Consider the following 13,564-nt stretch of genomic DNA (forward strand, 5'->3'; position numbering starts at 1 on the left):
CTCTCAGAGTAAAATCCAAATGCCTTTCAGTGGCCTGTGTTGGCTCCAGTGCCATCTCCCCGCCCGCGCCCACCCCCCCCATAAGCTTCAGCCGCTCAGAGGGACCCTCCCTGACCACAACCCCTCCCACCGCTATTCTGGATTACCTTCTCTGTGTCCTTCAAAGCCCTTCTTGAAAAAAAAACAAAAAAGCCCCTCTTGACAAACTGTAGTTACAGTTTTCTTTTTGCTGCCTGCCTTCCCTACCAGGCTGTAGCTCCAGGAGGGCAGAGTCATGTCTGTTTCGTTCAGCCCCTCCCCCTGGGGCCTGGCACATACTAGGTGTTCAATAAATAAATGAAGTGAGTGAGGGGGGAAGGGTATTAGACCAGATGATCTCTGGGCCCCTTCTCTGACAAAGCAGCTCGAGGGAGCTTGCTAAACTTCAAACCTGATCACACCAGATCCCTCCGACAGGAAACTGCTCAGTGGCTTCCCTTTGCTTTAGGATAAAAGCCCAAGTTCCTGAATGTGGCTTCCTGGCCGACAGAGCCCTGAATCCCTGCTGCCTCCAAGGCTTCTTTCTGGCCATTTAGTCCTTAGGCTCTGTGATTTAGGACAGCGCCAGGCACACAGTAAATATATTGTGAATAAATGAATGAACGAAGGAGCTTTGCTTCCCCAACCCCCAAGCTCTCTCTCGACACTGAGCTTTTGCCCTCTGCCTAGAACACACCCCTCCTTCTTTTCTGCTAGTGAACCCTTGTCCACTGCTCAGTCTCAGCTCCATCTCTGCCTCCTTGTTCCCTAAATCCCTCCAGGACCTGGTGTGAAGTCCCTCTGTGTGCCTCCCCATTCCTGGGTCCTGATCGCCCCTTCCCCTCTCTGTCTCTCTCACTACTCAAGGCAAGGACATGATGGCTTCATTGTCATAATCAGAGTCCCTTGCGCCTGGCACGCAGTAGGCTACAGAGAATGCCAGAAAAGAGACAGGAAGCCGAAGTCTCCGTGGCCCCATTTTTCTGGTGCCATGTGGAACGCAAGACAGGGGCAGAGCAGCTGGGAGAAAGGAAGCTCAGGGGGGCAGCCCCCCAGCTGCACCCCTGGGCCCCTCCCTGCTGCCCCTGGGAGATGAGAGAGAGGAATGATGCCCAGGCATCTTCACGCAGGTCACTCAAGATGCAAGAAGACCGTCTGAAGGGCTCACTGGTGGAGGTAGCCCGCAAGAGGCCACCCAAGAGAGCTGGCTGCTGCTCCTGAGCACCTGGCCTGGCCAGGGTAGGCGGGCCACCTCCCTGGGTTTCCTGTTCCTCGGCTCCTGTCCCACCTGCCTGGACACAGCAATGACAGAGACAGCCAGCTTGGAAGTTCAGGAAAATCCTCCTCGGGTCAGGGCTTGGATCCCAGGGGAGTGGCTGCACTAATGCTGCCCTTTGTACTCCAAAGGACTTTTCTGAGTAATAAGGCTGGTGGTGGGGGCGGGGTGGGGGAGGTTAAAACTCTTTAAAGAAAGAAAAGTCTAGAAAAGTGACTTAAGGAAAATACACCACAATATTGGCAAAACATCTCTGGGTGGTAAAATTACAGGGTAAATGTGTGAGGGTGTTTTCCTTCTTATATGTATTTGTATTTTCAGATCTTCTATAATGACTGGGTATTGCTTGTGTAGTCAGAAATAAGAGCAAATGTGGAGGGGTGGGAGAGAAACTTTTCAAAGAGCTTGCTTTGGTGCTGATTACAAATTGATATGGCCTGTTAATCGCAAAGTACACTGTTTATTAAAGCAGCCCCACTGTTCCATGCCTGGCAAAGCCCGTGAACCTTGTCACACTCACTGTATCTGTTTGCAAGCATGGTGTTCTTTCGAGCAGGATCCGATTCCTGGGGAAGAGCGATGTTCTGATGGCCCCTGATATGCTCCATCCCCCCTGTCTCCCTGAGCCCCAACCCCACTCTCTTTCCCCAAGATGTGCCTCTAAGGGGCCACATTTGGGGATCCCACTCCTGCCCCCATGCCATGGTGCCCCTGGTGCAGCCCTCTGCCTTGAGGTGTCAATCTCCGGATACACTTGAGGCGCAGCTGGGGTGTGGCTGGTGGAGCCTGGGGAGCAGCAGGGGAAACTGGATTCAGATTATTCAAGGGTCCCTCTTTGGAGCATTTGTGAGAGTTCCCAGAATTGCACAACATTTGCCTCCTGAAAGGTGGCTGCACATTATAGCCTGGGGCTGGGAATTTCAGTGCCCTTAGGGAGCTTGCTTTGAGAGTCTTAGACAGCCTCTTGGTGTTGGACTATCTCCTGTCATCTGTGTTTGCTGTAAATGTCGACTGTCTCATCTTACCATTAACCAAAATAATGCTCACCAGGTACTGCGGTCCAGTGTGGGCAGGGTGCTGAGTTTGGTACTTTGTAATCATTCGGGTACTGGTGACTTCCTCAGCTGAATCAGAGGAAACCTCAGTTGCATACAGAGACAAGCAAATACAGTTCCGGAGGCAGAGGGTAAGAGAGAGAATGAAGGAGAAAGAGGAGGGCATGAGATAGAGGAAAGAGACCTCCAATCAATTTAATCAGTCTCCGCTCTTGGCCCCTATCCCTCTGCTCAGTTCTAAAAGACTTTGAGCTCTCTGTCACTAAAGGCATACAAGCCAAAGCCAGGTAACACTTGGCAAAGAGGTGAGGTGGGGAAGATTCAGGTATCAGAAGCCACCAGAGGGTTAGATCAGATGCCCTTAATGGATCCCATTCAATCTCTAGACTAGTAAATGCAGAATGATTCCTGTGATCCAGCCATTTCTCTTACTGGTCCTGCTCACTGATTCTTTCTTAGCTCCAATGTCTTCTCCCTTCCTGGATCCTGTCAGCCCACAAGCCTCCTCCTGTTCTGAGCAGGTTCTAGGCTGTAGTAGGCTCAGAGAAAGACAGAGAAAGACAGAGACAGACAGAGAGGGAGAGGTGAGCTGGAGTAAATGATGCCTGGCCCTGGCTGAGAGTGGGGGGCAGGTTCTACTGTTGCTAATGGCTCTCTCTCAGGGGTCTGGGGATCTGGCAGGCACCAACATCTCTGTCCTATGGGCCAGTGAGTTAATGAGGCAGGTAGGCAGGGTGTGATTCCTGGGGGAGCCAGTAGAGTGGATAGAGCCCTTATTCTTTGGGGGATCCAGTATAGAAATGGCCTCTCCGCCTGCCCCTCCCATCTCAGCTCTGATCCCGCCTCAGGCAGCTAGCTCAAGTTCCTTGGAGGTGGGGTGCTAGAAGAGACTGCACAACTGCCCAGAGGCCTCTCCTGGCTTTCTCTGGCTGGATCCAGCTTCTGTGCAAAGTACAGCTGCGGAGGGGGTGCTAGACTTTCCTGGTGTCAAAGGGCTCCAAGTCACCAAGCAGGGCCCGGGAACCTCAGAGCAGCACAAGGCAGGTGAGGAGAGCAGCAGGAGGGACTCAAGGTAGACTTCAGAGTGAACTTCCAGGCAAGTGGTGAGTTCTCAGGGCACGTCAGCCAAGGGGGCTCTGGTCATAACTTAGCTTGAGGCTGATTAAGAAATGGAGGGTGGGACTAGGTTGATGGGTCTCAGGGTGTGGAGTGAGAAGGGGAGGGCAGGGGGATAAGATGGAGCCTGGGCAGGGGTGTCAGAGAAGAGAGCTTTTTGGAACTGAGGGTGGGCAGGATCAGAACAATAGCCATCATTTACCAAGCACCTACTATGTGCCAGGCACTGTTCTGAGCACTTAGCTTGTATTACCTCGTTTAATCTTCACATCAGCCCTTTGAGATGGGGCCTGTTATTATCCCCATTTTACAGATAAGGAAAGTTAAGCATAGAAGATTGAGTAGATTGCCCACAGTTACATAGCTAAGCAAGTGGTTGAGCAAGGCTTTAACCCCAGGCTCCAGTGCCCCATAAGCTTAACCCTGAAGTTATAGAGCTTCTTATAGGAAGGTATGGATGCTTAGAGCAGGGGCAAGGTCCTTCGAGCCTTCTCCTTTCCCTTCTCCCTTTCCCTCCCCTCCTCTCCAATCATATTTCATATTATTAGCAGGCAAGCCTGGGCCATGTAGAAGAAATAAAAAAGCAATGACAAATGCCTAGAGAGTGGCTCAGGAACAGTGTCCTTCCCCTGCAGCCCCTGGAAATGGAGTCTGAGATCTGGGGCGTTGGCGGCAGAATTTATAGAGACCCCCCTCCGGTCTCTTCTCAGCTGTTTTCAGGCAAGTGGCTGCCGTTGGGCCCCGGAGACCAAGCAAGTCCTCCAGGCAGGGCTCTGCAGGAGGGACCTAGGGGACCCCCAGCCCTGGCTCTAAGCCAACTACCAGAGGGGCTTTCCAGCCTCCACCCCCGGTGTAGGAGAAAAGGGGATGGTGACATCAGCCCCTGAGCCAACTCTGGGATGCCTTGACCCCATCTCCCAGCCTGAGTTCTCTCATTTGGGCGCTCTCCATGTCCTCAGCATGTGGGATGGAGTAGGGGTGAGGAGGAAGATCTGACAGCTGGGGTGCAGCACTTCCCCCCGCCCCCCGCCAGGTAACCCGAATAGCATGACCGTAGAGGCAGTGGTTCCCAAGCTGGTCTTTCAAAACTGCCAAAGCCCAAATCAATCAAATCGGGTCTTTGGAGGTGTGACCCATGTATTAGTATTTTTGAAACTCCTCAACTGATCCCAATGTGTAGACCTGCTTGGGAACCACTGCTTGGGGGATTATACCTTCTCAAAGCACTTGCACATTCATTTTCCCACTTGAACTTCAAATTAAAACTTGCTCATTTTTGTAAAGCAATTATACTTCAATAAAGATATATAAAAAAAAACTTGCTCATTTCACAGGCAGGGCAAGGTTTTGTTAAAAAATATATATGTATGTATACACAATAAATAAATATATATACTAAATATATATACTATAATAAATATATATGCTAAATATGTAAATAATGTTTATCAGATTCAATTTGTACTCCCTGCAGAAATTTTAGAAATACAGAAATTAAAAAGAAGAAAATGAAAATTACCTGAATCTCATCCTTTAGTGACAGTTACTGTTGACACCTGTTTTGTTTTCTTTATTTCCTCGTTTCCTTACAGTTGAGGAAACTGAGGTAGAGAAACATGAGGTAACTTTCCCGAGATCATGGAGCTCCCAAGGAGCAGTCAGGATTTGAACCCAGGGAACTGATGGAGCCCATGCCATCAGGTTGTTGAGAGGTCTAAAGGGGCTGGTGCATGCCAAGGGCACCCACTGTGTGCAGGGGTCTGTGAAGGGAGGGGGCTCAACAGGGAAAGAGGGAGGCAGCCCTCGGGCAGGTTTCTATCCTGTCCTTGTATGTCCAGAGCAGGAGAACGGAGGCCAACACCATGTCCACCGCTGGGCTCACAGCTACACCTGAGCGACTGCTCCGACTCCTCTTTGCCGGGGTCTGTGGCCTCATCCCCAGGTGGGGCTGCTGGCCAATGGGCCGATGCCGCTGGTGGTGGGCCGGGGTCCGGGCGCCCCCCACCCACTCCTCACCTTGACCAACAGCCTCACGGCGAGCATCACACTGTCTGACCTGCTCTTCCTGGCCGGCGTGGTGCCCGTGCTCCTGCTGAGCTTCCTGTGGCAGGACTGGTGGCTGGCCCCCACCATCTGCACCATCAGCCAGGCTGCCAATGACACCACCATGTTCTGCACCTTCTATGGCATGGTGGCCATGGCTCTTCTGTGCCATGTGGCAGTGGCCTGGCCTGACGTGGCCCTCCCGTCTGGCCTGGGTGCCCGCCTGCTTCTCTGTGGGGCCACGTGGGTCCTGGGCCTCACTGCATCGCTACCCAACTGGCTGTTCCAGCGAGTGGTCGTGGAGGAGGAGGCCCAGGACTGCCTCTTGCTCCTGAACCCTGCTCAGACCTGCTACTTTACCCTGCTGGGATCCCTGGCCTTCCTGCCTTGCATGATGGGGCTGGGCTGCTCTTTCAGCCACCTGGGCTGGCTCCTATGGCAACATACCCGTAGCCCCAGGGGGTAGAACATCTGGGAGCGCCGGGAGAACACAGGGCTCATCCTTGTAATGCTGGTGGTCTTCATGCAGATGTGGGGACCCTGCTCTGTGCTAGGCTATATGGCAGCTGTGGGTGACCTGCCTGCCATACTGGTGGCTTTTGTGGCATCCAGCCTCTGCACCATTCTGGCCTACTCCAACTGTGCTGTCAGCCCCATCCTCTGCTTCTACCTCTCTTGCCCCTTCCAGGCAAGGCTCAGGGACCTCTTCTGCAGGCCAGTGGCAGCCAGGCATCCCTGGGATGTGGGAGGGGCTGGTGTGGCGATAGAGAGAATCCAGCCTGGACATGACAGGGCCCCAGGAAGCCTATGGGGTCTGGCGGGGGTCTGAGAGGTTAGGCTGATGGGAGAGCTGAGATTCAAGAGAGATGGGAAGACCCCTATGACATAGATCCCATCCCCTCCATTTTACCAGTTGGGAGACTAAGATCTAGAGAGGGCAGGCATAGCCCAGCAAAGGTGACACAGCAATTAAAAGGCAACTAGGTCGCTGTTCCCATTCCACCTTGGGGCTCAGATGGATAACTATAGGCTCCATTACTTTCTAGTAGTATGACTTGAACAAGTCCCTTGACCTCTCTATGCCTCAGTTTTCTCATCTGGAAAATAGGATCATGATAGTACCTTCTTGACGGTGTTGTTATGAAGATAAACTTTCTTAATACATATAAAGTGCTTAGAATAATGCTTGGTACTTAGTAAGTACATATGAGTGTTGGTCATTACTATTATTATTATAATCTTATTTTTATTAATTCAGGGGCATTTGAAGTGAGAGTGGTAAAGGGACTTCTAAAGGCAGAGAAGTGGGTAGAGGAATGATCTGGGGGCTGATTATTCCTGGGGTCCTCAATCCTGGGGTAAGGCCTGGGGATTGAATGGGCTGCCTGGGTAGGGGCTCATGGCCCAGGGGGACCCTTCAGTTGCCTCTCCCTTCTCTGCCTGTCCTCCCCCAGCTCTGTCCCACACACACCTCTCAGCCCAATAAAGGAATATCATGAAGTAAAGTCAAAATGGAGCCGTGAGTCTGGGCCTGTGAATTTCTGAATGCCCTCCTTTCTTCTCTGTGGTTTCTCTTCCTGATGCGGCAGGGGCAGGGGCCCCTTTTGAGGCCCCTTCCTTCTCTCCAGAGCCAACTGGAGGTCTTCACCTCTCCTACCCCATCCCCTCTGAGAAGTTTCCCAACTCCATGACCTCCTCTGGCTTCCTGGGGAAAATGCCTCAGGCTTTTGTGTTGGCCTTGGAACCAGGGAGATTGTCTCTACTGAAATTCCCAAGACGACATGGTCTGCTTGGTGATAGTGTTACGGCTAAACACACACACACACACCCTGACCCCACGGTCAAAAAGCTTAGAAAACATTGGGATGAACCAAGTCAAAATAGTCTCTTTGCCACAGGACTAATCAAAGTCTTGAATACCCTGAAGGCCATGGGGACTCTCTGAGAGGGGCTCAGAGTGGGCAGTTTCCCAAAACCCATGCCAGGGAACCAGTGTTCCGTGGAACACACCTTGGGAAAGAACCCAGCTACCGTGTTGAGCACAGTAAAGACACTCTCGGTGCATCAGTGGCAGCGGCTCTGAGCCTCGACTGCCCTGCCAGGTGGCCTTCTCCTCCCGATGCTTTCCCATGGGAGCCCAAGTTAAGGTAAAAACGGGCTGCTGGTTATGGGAACTTTCTTCTTCTCGAGCTATGACTCCAGCCGGTACCCACTCAAAGTGGATCGGAATGCAAGTCGGAGGGGCATCTAATTATAAGGACCGTGGTGAATCAGCTCTAATTTACCATAAAATCGTCTAAGAAGCAAGCAAGTCCCAAACTTTGGTATAATTAGCACCAATTTCTTGTGACGTGCTGGTTGGGAAAGGCTGCCTGGAGGGCTAATCTGAGAGCAAACTCACCCAGAGAAGGGAGAAATCCCCTTTCCCTGTGATCCCGGTCCCTCATGGTCACAGGGACTTACATGTGAAGAGGGACAAGGAGGAGAGTGGTGTTTACTGTGCACCTAGTGCAGCAGGCCCTGTGAATGTCACATGCTTCATGAGTGCACATCTACGTGTCACTCTGACCACACAACGATCCTGCAAGAGAGGAGTGACAGTCCCATCACACAGAGGAGCAGTAAGTCATCCTGGGCACATGACCTGTGTGGCATTTAGGCTGCCCCAAGAGCCCCGCTTTGGTGGCCACAGATCCTGGTCCCTCTCATTGGTTTGGCGTCGATACCTCAGGGTAGTAGGATTTCCTTGCTTATTGCTGCAGAGCAGGGGTTAGGCCCATGAGGGTGCAACCGTGTGTGAGGCAGTGTCTCCAACCTGAGCAGGGCCTGGCACTAATGTTCAGTATATACTTGTTGAGAGATGAGTGATCAGATGCAGTAAAGTCACCCACGGAATAATCTGATCATGTTACTCACATCTCTCACCTCCTCAGTGGCTCCCTGATTCACTCAGAGTAATGCTGAAGGCCTTTCTGTGGCCTGCAAGGCCCTGCACATTCCAGATTCTCTACCCCCAACCCCATCTCCTGCATTCTCCCCTCCTTAATGCAGCTTCAACCACACTGGCCTCCTTAATGTTCTTCAAACACACCTCAGGGCCTTTGCACTTGCTGCTCCTTCTCCTTGGAGCCCTCTTGCCTCAGATATCAGCATGCCTCCCTCTCTCATTTCCTCGGGGCTCACCTAACTGTCATCTCCTCAGAAAGGCCCTCCTTCCCTGACCACCTCATCTGAAATATCACCCTGTCATTCTCTGTCCTCTTATTCTCTTATTTTTCTTTGTGACTCTTATCACCACCGGAAATTATATTATTTACCTATTATGTGCTTCCTGTGTTTCCCCTGTCCTATCTGTGTGTTTGTTGTAAGTGCCATGTGGAGACAGGGCCTATGTTTTGTTCATTGCTGCATCCTCAGTGCCTAGCATAGACCCTGGCACATAGTAGTTGCTCAGTACATTTTTTTGAACAAAAGAATGGAAGAAAGAGAGAGGAGAACCTGGACTCTGTCACACAGCAACATCTGTGCTATTTTTCACAGGAGAAAGGAGAACAAGGAACTTTAGTAAAAGAACCAAATTTACTTCAGTTTAAGGCAAATTCCACACAGAGACTGTCTTAGAGACAGGCACAGACCAGACAGCAGAGAAACACCACCATCATGCATGACAGGAAGGGAAGCAGTGTCTGGCAACAGACGGGGTGGGGCCTGGTCTCCACCCAGGAATGGGAGATTCAGTGGGCTGAGGAGCCCCATGCAGCAGGAGGGACTGGCATGCATGACCATGTGGTAAAGGCTGGGCAGCTGGGTGGGCCCAGGGGTGAGATCATCTTTCTCACCTTTCCCACAGCAGGGGCAAGGGCTCAGGCTCAGATGCCAGAGCCCAAGGCTGAAGGACAAGGGTGGATTTGGGATGATGGGATGGAATAGGGTGACCCTAAAAGCCAAGACGGCCTTAAGGGGTTGCACTGGTGAGGAGTGGGATGGGGGAAGCTGGGCGTGGGATGAATGTGGACTCTCAGAGTATCAGAGCTGAAGGTAAACCCAGGGCCATCTGGTCAACCCTCTTGCCTTACAGATGTGGAAACTGAGACCCAGAAGGTAGAAAGGCCTTGCTCAGGTTCCCACAGCCGTCAAGGGCTGGAGGCAGGACTTGAACCCAGGACTCCCATCCCCTATCCCCATAGGATAGAGGGGCAGTGTGGGAGTGCTGGAGCTGCGCTGCTTCTTGCCCAGGCCTCCAGGTGGGCAGCAGAGGATGGTGCCCCAAGGACCCCGGGCAGTCTCTGGGGAGAAAAGGGGAGTCCTGGAGCCAGGAGCCAACTGTGGAGGTACCTACGGGCTCAGACCACGGAGAGGCCTGTGGATCTGTGTGTCTAGAACCAGCGTCATACTGGGCTTGAGAGGCACCAGAAAGGACTCTGTGCCTGAAAAGCCTCCATTCCTTGCCCACCATGTGGCCTCCATCCACTATCACAGCATCCCCTTCATGGGTCTGTAGGACTCCCACTGCATGCAAGGGTCCCAAGGAGGGGTCACATGTTCAGGCACTCCTGCAAACCCAGCAGCCTCACAGGGTTCACTGGAAATGGGACAGGATAGATACTGGGTGGGGGTCAGGGGCCAGGTATAGGAGTAGACACCACAGGACGAGGGGAGGGAGAAGGGGGCCTGGAGGTGGGAGGCTTAGCCCAGGCTTCAGGGTGATATAGGAGCAGATGGGATTACCCAGGTAATAGCTCAGGTGGGCTGAGCGGGACCCCAGTCGTCCTGATTAACATCTTCCTGGCTGGTCCAGAACCAGGTGTCAATGAAAGGAGAGAAGAGCAGGGGCCCAGATCTCCACCTCCACCACCCGTACCCCCAAACTCTAGGGGCTTGGGCAGTATGGGAAGGAGTCTCCAGAAGCCCCACCCGCTGTGGGCCTCCCAGGCACACGTGTTCTAAAGGCTGGGCAGGATGGTCTGTAGCTGGGTCTGGGTACCCCACCTCGCTTTCTACTGGCCTAAGCCCCAGCCATCTGAGCAGACCAGGCTCAGATGTGCGTGTGCAGGGGGGAAGCAGGGGGCGTGCGGGCGGGGGACTGCGGGGGCGAGTGCGCTGGGGCCGCGGGCAGGGTGCGAGGGCGGATGCCCTGCGCCTTCATGTAGGACACCAGCTGGTCGGGAATCTCAGCCAGCACATCGCGGGCCAGGCGCGCCATGCTCAGCACGTGGTTGCCCGTGCGGTCCACATAGTCCCTGAAGGGCACAAACTGTCCAGTGGGGGAGGCAGGGTCAGGCGAGGTCTCCCTCTGGACACCAGTCCCCCAAATCTCCAGGTCTGGGATCCTGTCCCACTCCTCCCCAGCCTCTGCCCACTTCACTCAAGCCCTCCCCGTCAGGGTGAATTCTCTGAGCGACTGTATCATAGTCCCTGTTCTGTCATTCACTCAACAAATAACTTACTGCACACCTATTCATGCCAGGAAACAATACACCACTGAACAAGATCCCTTCATCTCTGAAGTCTTGGCACCAAGCACAGGCATTTAGCAGGCACTCAGGAAATGTTGAAGGAATCCCCTGGCTTCTGGAAAATGGGCCCTGCGGGTCTCCTCCCACCTCTCCTGCAGGGCGCTCTCTTTCTCTGCTTCTGCTCTTCCCTTTCTGGGCCAACACCTACAGTCAGGCCCCTCTGGCTTTATCCCAGGAGATGTCTGCCCCCCTTCCCAGTGCCTCAGGCTCACTCCTGCCTCCAGGCCTTTGCATACACAGGTCCCACCTCCCAGACTGCCCTTGCTCCAGTTTCTAGTTCCCTGTCTTTGGTCTCTACACCTGGAATGACCCCTCCCCCTTGATTTTTTAATGGGGGAGGGGGTGGTATAGAGAATGTCAGTTTTTTATTCTGAATCTCCTAAGCACTAGGGACTCCGTGTGCAAGAGGTTCACAGAGGGATGTGCTTACTGAGGTGCATCCTGAGGCTTGACTGGACTGGGATTCCCTGAGGACAAAGACCTGTCTGCTCGTTACATTTGCCATCCTACATGGAGACGTTGATATTGATTCAATCAACCAAGCAACATTCATTCTTGGAAAGGGCTGCAGCAACACTTAAGACACCTCCCCCCGCTTCTTGGGGTTTGCCATCTCACTTAGGAAGGCAGCCCAGCAGAAAATAAAGGAAGGCACAAGTAATTAGGCCTCTGTGTTCTACAGGAGACCCTGGAGGCCTGGGGCTTAGGGAGGGCATGGCAGAGCATTCCAGTCAGGGCAACACAGTGTTAGGGGTGAGTCTCAGACATGGTAGAGGTGGGTCCAGCCCTAAGACTGACTCCTGTTTCCTTCTGTGTGGCCAAACCATTCTAGGGCTCCCAGTGCATCCTTCCAGGGCCCCTTTCCAGAGAAGCCCCTAGAAGGGGGAGTTAGGTCAGCCTGCCTAGAGGGGCTCTTGCATTTTCCGTGGGGCGGGCAGGGTCTGGGCTTCACCTGGACAATGTCCCGCTCGGCCAGCTTTCCCCGGGAAGAGATCCGCACGTCATCACCATCCAGCTCCACCATGGCTGTGGGGCGGGGGGGGGGGGGCAAAGGCATGGGGTTGGGGGACTAATTGGTGGGCACTTGGGCCTGGCAGGACAGAGACTGCCAGCCCAGACCCCCATGTTAGAGATGAGAAAACTGAGGCCAGGAGACAGGAGGAGCCCAACCACGTGAGTCTCTGACTTCCAGCCCATGGTGCCACTCCCCCACCCTCCACAGGCTCCCAGGGTGGAGGAGGGAGGAGTGACTTGGGGCCTCCTCCCCACAGCCTTGGTGTGTGGGTGTGCAGTACACACCTTGACACACCCCTACCTGTACAAACAAACGTACACTCACACCCTGCCTGCTCATCCAGATAGTTGCACACACCCTGGGGTGAGCTCTCACTCTTTTGGGAGGGGACATTCCCAAGGGCCTGAAGCCTCTGGGGGGAACATCTAGGGGGGTGGGGACTCACCATCGAACTCTGCCTGGCCCACGCCGATGATGATGATGGACATGGGGAGCTTGGCAGCCTGGGAGACAACATGGGAGGTAGGCGGGGTCGTACCCAGCCGAGGGGCCAGTTACAAGAAACAGGAGATCACAGGTAAGGACAGGAAGGGGTGGGTCAAAAGAAGAAAGGCAGGAGGACAGGGAGGAAATGGAGGAGAGAAGGATGGAGACATACAGAGAAACACCGAAAAGGGGGAGGAGGAGGGAGAAAGGATAGCCAAGGATACAGGGACACCAGAGAGGAAGAGGGGGTGGAGAGGGCAGGAGGCAGAGGGGGAAATGGGTCATAGGTTTGCTTCTGCAAGACACTCCTGTCCCCTCTTCTGCCTCTGGACCTCCGTCATGTGGGACAGCTGTCATGTGGGACAGCTTTTACGTGGGCACAGAGGGAGGGCCAGCTGTGGCTGTGGCCCCTATATAGGAAGACGACCCAGTAGGGGGAGCCATGTTCTTGGGCCTCCCGTTCTTTGGACCTCCCTCCTCTTCTACCTAGCCAAGCCAGGCTGGGGTTTGGGGCAGCAGCCCTAGAGATGGGTTAACGAGGGCACCATAGGAGTCTGGAGGGAGTGGACCATCCAGTGTGATGAAGAGGTAGGTAGAGAGCTCGCCAGCCAGATCCTTCATCACCCGGAACCCCCTCCACCCCCAAAACCCTACTGCTGGCCCTCTAGGCTCTACAGCAAGAACCCAGGAGTGGTCCCAAAGATGGCAGGGAGAGGAGAAGTCATGCCCCAAGGGTTTCCCTAAAGGAGGGGGGAGGTGCACCCCCAGGTTTCCCCATGCTCCATCCCCATCCCTGCTCACATTGACGATAGCCTCCTTGGTCTGTGCCATGTCTGAAATGACCCCATCCGTGATGATGAGCAGCACCGAGTACTGGGAGCCATCCTGCACCTCAGCCGCATTCCTGGGGCAGGGTGGGAGCAGAGGTCTGTCTGGTGGGACTCTGGGCATGTCGTCCCCCCAACACAAGGACCCTTAACACTGGTGGGGACAGCTCTTCGGTGGGAGGGGGTCTCTTTAGGGTCAGGCCTCCCTGAAA

General features: G+C 53.8%; 2 protein-coding genes across 3 annotated transcripts in view; one reads left to right on the plus strand and one right to left on the minus strand.

The window, feature by feature from the left end:
* The window catches only part of RAB44 (RAB44, member RAS oncogene family), a 34,310-nt gene extending 33,012 nt beyond the window's left edge, over positions 1 to 1,298 (plus strand). Inside the window, exon 14 of the mRNA XM_082638254.1 lies at positions 1,149 to 1,298. Coding sequence (XP_082494380.1) covers positions 1,149 to 1,239 — 91 coding nt within the window. The 3' untranslated portion in view covers positions 1,240 to 1,298. The remainder of the gene's footprint in view (positions 1 to 1,148) is intronic.
* A 7,944-nt stretch (positions 1,299 to 9,242) lies between these two features.
* The window catches only part of CPNE5 (copine 5), a gene marked incomplete at its 5' end in the record, with an annotated part of 92,136 nt that continues 87,814 nt past the window's right edge, over positions 9,243 to 13,564 (minus strand). For both annotated transcript variants that reach the window (XM_082638887.1, XM_082638888.1), the window contains 4 exons: positions 9,243 to 10,762; positions 11,977 to 12,050; positions 12,485 to 12,542; positions 13,327 to 13,429. In XM_082638887.1, the coding sequence (XP_082495013.1) occupies positions 10,544 to 10,762; positions 11,977 to 12,050; positions 12,485 to 12,542; positions 13,327 to 13,429 (454 nt within the window). In that variant the 3' untranslated portion in view covers positions 9,243 to 10,543. The remainder of the gene's footprint in view (positions 10,763 to 11,976; positions 12,051 to 12,484; positions 12,543 to 13,326; positions 13,430 to 13,564) is intronic.

The sequence above is a fragment of the Mesoplodon mirus genome, assembly GCF_964341445.2.
Source record: "Mesoplodon mirus genome assembly, chromosome: 12".
Lineage (NCBI taxonomy): Eukaryota > Metazoa > Chordata > Mammalia > Artiodactyla > Ziphiidae > Mesoplodon > Mesoplodon mirus.